At 60.4% G+C, this 8,853-nt stretch overlaps 1 protein-coding gene across 2 annotated transcripts; it reads right to left on the bottom strand.

Moving 5' to 3' along the window:
• Window positions 1–219: 219 nt before the first annotated feature.
• On the bottom strand, window positions 220–8,002 carry LOC125643298 (forkhead box protein J1-B). Of its 2 annotated transcripts, none has more exons than XM_048865684.2 (3): window positions 7,865–8,002; window positions 4,577–5,121; window positions 220–1,927 (listed from the first exon to the last, which is right to left on the bottom strand). In XM_048865684.2, the coding sequence occupies exons 2-3, from the start codon at window positions 5,090–5,092 to the stop codon at window positions 1,154–1,156; spliced, it is 1,290 nt and encodes a 429-aa protein (XP_048721641.2). In that variant the 5' UTR covers window positions 5,093–5,121; window positions 7,865–8,002; the 3' UTR covers window positions 220–1,153. The 2 variants fall into 2 exon arrangements, with proteins under 2 accessions (XP_048721641.2, XP_048721639.2); XM_048865682.2 differs by lacking the exon at window positions 7,865–8,002 and adding an exon at window positions 6,737–7,851.
• Between the last annotated feature and the right edge of the window lie 851 nt (window positions 8,003–8,853).

The raw sequence follows: 8,853 nt of genomic DNA, 5'->3' as shown, positions 1-8,853 counted from the left end.
CCTCTGCCTCTCGCTGGCTCCCTGCTCCAAAGGGTAGCACTGCCCACTCCTGAGGCAGGGTGACCTCTGCCATCTTCACCCTGAGGGGGAGGGGAGGCTGCCATGCCTAGCCGCCAGCCCAGATGAGGCCTAGGAGCGGTGAAGCTGGCTAGGGCCCTGCTGCAGAGCCAGGTGCTTCCCTTAGGGGTGGAAAGTGGCCAGCACTGGCTTGGAGCCATGCAGCCAGGAGAGGCTCCTTTGGTTTGCCTGGTAGACCTGCAGCTCAAGGCTCAGCTACTGCAACGGGCGACTGCAGGAGGGAATTACACTGCCAGCTCACCCCCCTCCCTGGCTGGACATCAGCAGCTCCCAGCAGGAGGAGCGGCTGGGTCTCCAGGCCACTTGCCAAATACCCAAGTCCTGGCAGTGGGACTCACGCCATGGCACAGCTGCTCCCTCCTCCCTCCCAGGCTGGGGCGATCCCAGCAGAGGCCCCTCCCAGCCCAAGAAGCGGGTCACCCACAGCGGTGTTCCTGGGGCAGGCTACACAACTCTGGTGCCAGCTCTTCCCCCCTGTCCTGGGCCATCCTGGTGTGTTTTGGGCACGATGCCATTCATGGCAGTTCCCTGCGAGCCTCCTGCCCACCCCTTCCCTTCCCCTACAGCTTCCTCAGGCGCCTCCCCTGTGGTCCTGCCCCACAGCTGCTGCCGCCTTGGCCCCCCTGCAACCTGGGGGCCACAATGGGGCACAGAGCCTCCTGTGGCTTAGGGCCAGGATCCGGCCTGCCCTGCAATGGTCACTGCACAGCCAAGTCGCCGCTCTGGGGCATTACAGCTTGCTGGGTTGGGAGTGGGGGGATGAGTCCCCATGCGACCCCTGCACGAGGGCTCAGGAAGCCGCAGGTGCTGGCATTTGGGGACAGCAGAGAGACAGGGCCTTGTCCCTCCTGCTCTCCCAAGTGCTCTATGGGCTTGGCCTGCCTTCACGCCAGGGGGTAGGAGACAGGCAGGGGCCCAGCGCTCCCCGCAGGGGAATGGTTGCACCTCAGCAACCTGCCAGGGCCTGGATCCAGCTCAGCTGAGTGAGGGGCAGTCAGAGAAGAGCGATCAGTTGGGGGGCTGGGCGCTGCAGCCCACGGGCTCCTGGGGCCCTGCCCCAGAAGAGAGAGGGGGATCACATGAAGGCATCGACTTTGTCCCAGGGCTGCGTCTCGCTGAGGAAGCTGTCACAGAAGTTGAAACCCTGCTCAAAGCCCCAGGGGTTGCCGAGTGCCTCCCCCCTCGCCTCCTCCCAGGGGTGCTGGGGGGCGTCAGCAAAGGGGGTGAAATCCTCCCCGTGGGAAGCCCCTGGGCTCGGGTGATTGGTAGCCAGAGCGCCCCACTTGCCAGCAGGGGGTATGTAGCTGCCTTGCATGGCAAGGTCCACCTCTGTAGCCAGCGAGCTGAGCGCTGCGTTAATATCCAGGTCCTCAAAATTGCTGCCGTTTCCCTGGAAGACGTCGTCAAAGGCATCGGCCCAGTCGAAATCTCCCCGCAGGGCCTCTGCGTCTCCGCCACTAGAGGGCAGCAGAGGGGACGAGGCAGTTCTGGCTGCCAGGCAGGCGCGCTTCGGCAGGGGGTTGGGGGCATCCAGCAGGGGGCAGCATTGGCCATGCTGGTGCAGAGGGCCATGGGCAGCCTGGTGAGGGGTGTGCCCTGGCTGCCTGTCCCCCAGGTGGGGCATGGGGGACAAGAGGCTGCACCCAGCCTCTGGGGCGGGCACGGTGGGGTGCTGCCGTGGCGGGCTGTAGGGCGCGGCCAGGGGCCGTCTCCGCTTGAACACACCGTTGACGAACATATCGGCATACTGCGGGTCGATCTCCCAGAAGCCCCCCTTGCCTGGCTCGTCCTTCTGCCGCGGCACCTTCCGGAAACATTTGTTCAAGGACAGGTTGTGCCGGATGGAGTTCTGCAGCCAAGAGAAGGAGGAACAGGCCCATGAAGGACACGGTGGCAAAGCAGGGCCAGCAGTACCTGGACGTGCTGAGTCCTCCCAGCACCTAGAGAGTGCATAGCACTCGCCCCATTGGACAGCTGGGGAAACCGAGGCAGTGGGCTTTAAGGACCATGGAGTTCGGCACCTAAAGATCTTTGAGGATCTGGGCCTAAGTGACTTACCTGGGAAGGAAACTGGATCAGAACCAGGCCTCCTGACTCCCAGTCCCAACCATTCGCACCTTTTACCCAATCTAGCCAGTCCCTTCACCTCTCCATGTTCCACTAATGTGCGTGGGGTGGCCCCATAGCCCTGCAGGATTGCCAGCTTTGCCCATTGCCAATATCCAAGCTCCATGGTACAGATGTATGTTCCTCTGCAGGCCCCATGTGTGACTCACCATGTGAGCGTTTGGGGTTGGGGGCCAGGAAATTCAGGCACTACAGGCCAAGAGAAGGCCTCAGTCACGTGCGGAGCAGAATCTCCACTTTCAGTCTTAACAATGTCCCTTTCTGGCCCTCCTGGCTGAGAAGAAACGTGACCGGAGGGCGACCAATGCGGGGCACCTGCCTGAGTCTGCTGAGAGCCTGACGCCGGTGCTCTCAGAGACAGGAAAATGCCCCATGCATCTCAATGGGTCCTTAACACCAAGCCCCTCTGCTCTAGGGGCAGCCCTGCAGAGGCTGTGCTGGAGCTCAAGCATCCTCCACCAGTCAGGGCCGTCCCTCAGCCTCCAGATACAGATCCAGGGCCCTTCCCTGCCCCCCGACAAGCAGCTCTGGACCAAGTGCAGAGAAGAGCCTGTCCACTTGAGGCTGCCCTTGCTCCTGATGCAGCAAACCACCCCCAACCCCCAGGGCTATGCAGCAGCCGTTATAAAAAGCACGGGCAGGTCCGAAACCAACCGCTCACGTCACACACAGCCCTGTCCAGCTGAATGGGCCACAGACGCTGGACCCCTCTCCCCTGCAGCTGGGCTCAGGAGCAAAGGGTGTATGGGCTGCGGCCAGGGAGATGCTCCTCCCCAGAGCTGCTCCTGGCACCTTTCTGAGCCTGAGGCTTATAAGAAGACCACAAGCAAGGTAAGGTGCGGCCTGTGGGGGCAGTGCTGGGCTGAACGTGCCATCTGGGCAGCAAGGGCTCTTTTGGACATGCTGGGCAGGTGTCACACACCCCCATACACCCACCCCACCCAGCTCCTCTCCTGAGACACTCCCAGGCATCCCAGCAAGGCAGGGACCAGCAAAGAGCCCGTGTGGGCTTAGACACCATGGACTAGTCCTGTGTCTTTCGGAGGGTCTTTGCCCTGCCCCCAGAGAGCCGGCTGGGCAGAACAGCACCCGCTGCCCACAGCAGGAAGGCCCGAGGAAGGGGCCGCGTGGAGCCTGGACTGTTCAGGGAAGGCAGTGTGGCTGCATGGGCTGGGCTCCCCCTTGGAGCTGGGGATGGCTGGGCTGGAATTAAGCTGCAGCCACCAGGGGGTCTGGCAGCAGCCCCGCGGATTAGCCCTGCTTAGTTCAGCCTGCCCTGACGCTGCCCAGCAGGTGCACACGGCCTTGGTGTGTTGCTAATGGGGACCTCAGCTTGGTCTAAGAAGAATGCGTGTTGGGACCATGTTTTCCAGCTTCTCCCCGCCCCCCCAGCAGCTTCCACACCCCGATGAGAAAAAACACCCACTGTTGCCTGTGTTAGAATCACAGGCTTTTTCAGCCAGTCTCACGAGTCTTTGGGACCGGAGCGATGGTGTCAAAACACTTGGGGCGGGTAGCATGGTGAGCATGGGTGCAGGGCTGCCCGGAAGCATTACGCTGTCCATGTCCAGCTCCCAGGAGCAGGAACAACACGCCTGGGGTCAAATCTGCCTCTTGCTCACTTGTCAGCATGGTCAGAGACCTGCCAATGCCTCCTGGGACCCCCCTGGCCCAGAGCCCTCCCTGCCAGAGCTCAGGTGGCCCCATTAGCAGCCCTGGGTCTAGACAACCAAGCCCGGTGTGTTCATCCCCCGCTCTTTATAGAGAGGGGCTTTTGATGAACCCAGAGACATTGGCTCTTGGAGGCCCACCTTCCCCCCGAGTCCTGTCACTTATCCCTCTGAAATCCCAGCAAGCTCCTCTCTGCACAGCGGAGGTGGGGAAGCAATTTGCATGGCCACCATGACGAGTGGGCAGAGCTGACCCACTGAGAAAGGAGACCGCTCGGTAGGTTTGCTGGGAGCTCTCCCACAGCCGTGACCCACCCCAGAGGTGGCTGCATTTCAGTCCCAAGCAGACACTCTCTCTACCACCTGTAGAGTGAAAGGCCACATGGAAATAAGGGTGGATAAGCCATCTTTCCAGTAATCCCCACTCCAGAAGACACCTGGTGAAGGAGCAGCCACACAGCTAAACACAGCGTTTGCTGGGGTCTTCCAAGAAGCAACAGAGAAAGAGAAACCGTGCCCTGCGCTCCCCACCCCCACCCCTCGGCACATGCAGCCTCAATGGGGGGTGACCGAGGCAGAAGGAATCAAATGCCGCAGCTCATTTATCCACCTGTGGAGCCCCGGTCCTCCTGGTGACAGACGGAGGCCTCCATTGTCCATTGCCTCAACAGGGCTGTTAATTATTCAAGCCACGGACTCACCTGCCAGCTGGGCTCAGCATGCCGGTAGTAGCAGAAGTTCTCCGTGATCCAGCTGTAGATGGCTGACAAGGTGACCTTGGCCTGCTTGCTGGCCCGCAGAGCCATGCAGATGAGGGTGGCGTAGGAGTAAGGGGGCTTCACCCCAGGGTTGCTCTTGTAATCAGTCACTGCCGCGCCGAGGCCGGGAAGGTAGCTGGTGCTAGGGGAGGTGGCTGTGGAGGTGGGTTTGCCGAGGCGCGGGGGCATCCCCTTGGCCGCAGTGTCTCCTGCTGGTGGGCTGGCCGGGGCCTCAGACCCTTGGAAGAGCTGCTGGGGAGGCTGGTGGAGAGGGTGGCTGGGGACAGGTGGTCTCTCCGGATCAGCAGTGACAATGGAAAAGTCTTGGAGCCACTGCAGGCTGGTGAGGCTGTCGTCCAAGGTCACAGCCCCACCCACATTGTCCCGGTCCTCAGGGTGCAGCAGCAGCCACTTCTCCTTGAACCGGGCAGCGATGTCAGGTGAGGCAAGGATGGGCATCCTCCGCGGATAGGCTCCCTCCACTCTCACTGCGGGGCAGAACAGAGGCACGTCAGCCATAGGCCAGCCCTCTCCCATGCCCTGCACAGCTCCTTGTGAGACACACCGCCGGGGAGGACATCTGTGGGTGGAGGGAGGAGAGACCCAGGCTGCAGGGAGTGGACAGCTAGGGCTGGGGTTTCAAGGAGCTGCTGGGGCCAGCACAGCCCTGAGGATGTGGATCTTTCCACCTGGCAGAAGGGCTACACTCCCAGGGAGTTGGCAGCAACCAGGGCCAGGTTTTCAACATCCAGGAGCCCCTCTTAACAATGCAACACAGAACTGGCTCAAGCCCCCACCCAGTAATCAGGGAAAACTAAACACTCCCCTCCCCTGGTGCCTCTAAGAGGCAACAGCACCCCACTCGCAAGTAGAGTCTGTGCGTATTGGAGAAAATGTAGTCAAAGGGGAAACCACCACAACCGTGATTCGAACATGTCTGCCCATGAGCAAAACTCTCGCCCCGGAGTACAGGCAGTCCCCTTGGCCTCCGCTTCTCAACTGGCGGTGTGCAAGTCCAACCAACAAATGCCCCTGTAACACACTACCCCCTCCACCACACCCCACTCACAGCTGCTGTCCTTGGTCAGCAGAGACCCAGCGTTCACAGAAAGAAACTTCAAGCAACGTCTTCCCTGCTGTTGTATTCATCTGCTGCCCCTGGCCTCTCCCCTGGTACTCAGTGATTTCAGCTCTCAGGGAGGGAACCTCACTGCTGCAGGCTGGACAGTCTCTTCTGCAGAAACCACCCGGTCAACACTAAGACCTGATTAGCAGGAAATTCAAGCTCCACTGGGAATCTTTCATTTTAAGTGAACAGCTAGAGCTGATCAGTTCTGTGTTTAAACAGTGGAGTGGGGCAGGTCAGATGTTGCCTGTAACCCTTAGGCAGAGTCAACACCTACAGGCACAAAATCCTCCCCACCTCTGCTGGCAGAGGGCATCCAAACCCCCTGCTTAGCGAGTTCAGTTCAGTTGAGGGTGAGCCCCACCTCAATCAGGCCAGGCTATGCACAGTCCTGGTGCCCTTCACTGGTACAATAAAGGATAACATTTCATGAGCCCTGTATTCAGCATTAAAGTGATTTGTACTCCAGTGCCAGCCAGAACTGATAACTTGGGCAACATAGCTCTGTCTGCTCGCACCTAGAAGAGTGGCTGTGTTCATGTAAATACAGTCTGGCCCTGAACCCCCCACCCCCAGCTCATTATTAGGTCTCCAGGAAGACCTCAGTCAGACCTTGCTGGAGGAGGCTCCAGCATAATAGAACAGGCATATCTTTGACACCTTCCAGCAGGGACCTCAAAGCACCTTCCAACCCTGTGTTACCATCTGCATTTACACACAGGAAACTGAGGCAGCACAGGGACCTGCTCAGGGAGCGCCAAGGAGAAGGGCAAAGAATCAGCTGGTTCTGACCCTTGGAAAATGCACCCTCAAATGTACAGTCCCCTTTTGCACGGAGCGAGGGCAGTGCCCAGGCTTTGAATCCCCTGCTCCCCAGGCGAGGGACGGAGCTGTGCAGCCGGCAGGGAGACAAAGGCCGAGCAGTTGCCACCTGCGACGAGATGAGTTACACTGGCACCTGGCTCTGCCCTGCTCACCTGCGACGTGCAGTGTGGAAAACAAAAGTGCTGAGGCGGCCTCCAGGGAGGAGTTCTCCTGTTACCGCAGGTGGCCAGGTGCTGCCACTGAAGGGCTCATGATGACGCTCATTAAGGTCGTGCGCCGACAGACCGGGTGCGTTGCATAGCCGACAGGGAACACAATGCCACCGGGGAGGGCGGCTCAGGGTGGCCCCAGGCGCTAGCAGCTTGAGAATGGACCAGCAGCCACATGCGTGGCAGAGAGCCTGGAGAGCCAGACCCATCGCTAGCTGCCAGGAGGGCCCGAGCGGCAGCAGGATGGGGCAGCTCAGAAAGTCCCCTCTCACTCAGTGGCTCCTGGGCTCCCCAGTAAACCTCATGGCAGCCAGGCAGGGCCAACCTGGGGCATCTACAAGAGGGGTGTTCTACTCTATGCCAGACACAGCTGGACCCACAGCAGGCTTCCTGAGAGGCCGGTTACTGCCACCTGGGAGGCAGGGCAACGTCAAGCTTAGCCTGTTACAGACAGGGAAACCGAGGCACGGAGCTAGTGTCTCCAGGCCAGGCAGAGCTGGGACTGGAACACAGGAGATCCCGGCCAAGCCCCAGACCCTCTGCCGAAGGCAATCTTCCCGTTCCATCCCCCGGCAGGGGATGAAGGCCGTCACAGCCCCTAAGGTCTGAGAGGCCCCCTCTGCCCCCACCCACAAAATGAACACGACGCTGGTTATGCAACCAGGCTAGAGGCGCGGGTGCGTGCGGATCCGATCGGACCCACAGCTCCAGCGGCCTCCAGACAGAGCCAGCTTTGCGAGGCCAACCCCGCCCGGGACCTGCTCTCCCCACCCCGCTTTTCCTTTGGGGGCAGATCAGGAAAGGAGCCACGTTCCGACGAGATCCAGATCCAAACCCGATGCCCGCACGTCTGCCCGGACCCAGCGGATGCGCTCGTTGCGTGCCTCGCAGCCCGGGTGCTGGGAACAGCAGCCTCTTGGAGCAGCGCCCGAGCGGGGCGGGGGTATCAAAGGAGACGTCTCTTCCTCAAACTTGCCAAACCTCGTGTCGAGCTGCGGGGCTAAGCCTGGAACGGGGCGGGCGGGCGCGAAGCCAGAGCCGGGCGCTTGCCAGGGAGAGCGGAGCTCTTACCTTTGCAGAGAGGTGCGGGCTGGGGGCGGCGGCCCCAGGGGGCACCTGTCTGGACCGGTAGAGAGACACTCCGCGCCTCCTGCTACCGCCCCACCCGCCCGGCTGGCCTGGCAGGGAGATGCTGGGGGCGCCCGTATCGCCTTTTGTAGGGCGCGCGGGGGGGGGGGGGGGGGCTTTAAACCGATCCTGGGTGTCTCATTGGCTGATGGCGTGTGGAGTCCCTTGTGCCTTCTGGCCAATGAGGCCCGGAGGGAGGCTCCCAGCCCGCTCAGCAGTTAGGGAGCCTCTATAAATTCTCATTCTGGACAAAGAAAAGTGCCTTGAGTTGAGGGGCCAGGAGCAAGAGCACAAGGTGCGCCTCCAGACCATAAGATTGGCTTAAACCTCAGGAGATTTTCAGAAATCCTAAATCTGGCTTCTCCCCGTTGGTCTCCTGGTCTCTGAGCCTTTGGGGGGTCACGTTTTCCAGCTTTTCTCCGCAACCACCAGGGCTAGGAATGGATTTTAAAATGCAAGCTGAGTCTCACATCATCATCTAACTCCAGGAACCCAGACTTTAAGAAAAACACCAATTGTTGGGAGGCCCATGCTGAAATCTCCAGAGCTGGCTGCCTGTGAAACTAAGGAAGAGGGGAAAGCGTCTTCCACATAGGTCCTTGGCCAGTGGCAAGGATGTGTCCGGCTTGTGTGGGAGGGCGAAGAAGTAGTGTGAGAGCTGGGGGATAAGAGACATTCAACCACCTGCAGCTTCCAAAGCCTCAGGACCTCTGAAAATCAGCCCTTCAGAGGAGACCCAGAAAGGTCTATAGAGCAATGCCAGCTGCAATGCATATTGAAGCTCACAGAGCCTGCAAATCCCAGCATGCAGCATCCCATACTGGCCAGAGCAGGGGCCATGGAGACCACAGGCACAGCTCCAAGCATGGGGGATGACAGAGGGTGTATATCCTATCCCACATGTGTTGCATCAAAAGGTGAGCTGGCCGCTG

Source organism: Caretta caretta, chromosome 10, assembly GCF_965140235.1.
Source record: "Caretta caretta isolate rCarCar2 chromosome 10, rCarCar1.hap1, whole genome shotgun sequence".
NCBI classification, from domain to species: Eukaryota; Metazoa; Chordata; order Testudines; family Cheloniidae; genus Caretta; species Caretta caretta.
This window is presented reverse-complemented; position numbering and strand designations above follow the sequence as displayed.

Bases quoted from the DNA above. Each gene is read 5' to 3' on its own strand.
- LOC125643298 (XM_048865684.2), bottom strand. From the start codon at position 5,092: ATGCCCATCCTTGCCTCACCTGACATCGCTGCCCGGTTCAAGGAGAAG. The intron at 1,928-4,576 runs GTGAGTCCGTGG...TCTTGGCTGCAG, and splicing joins ATGCTGAGCCCAGCTGGCAG to AACTCCATCCGGCACAACCT.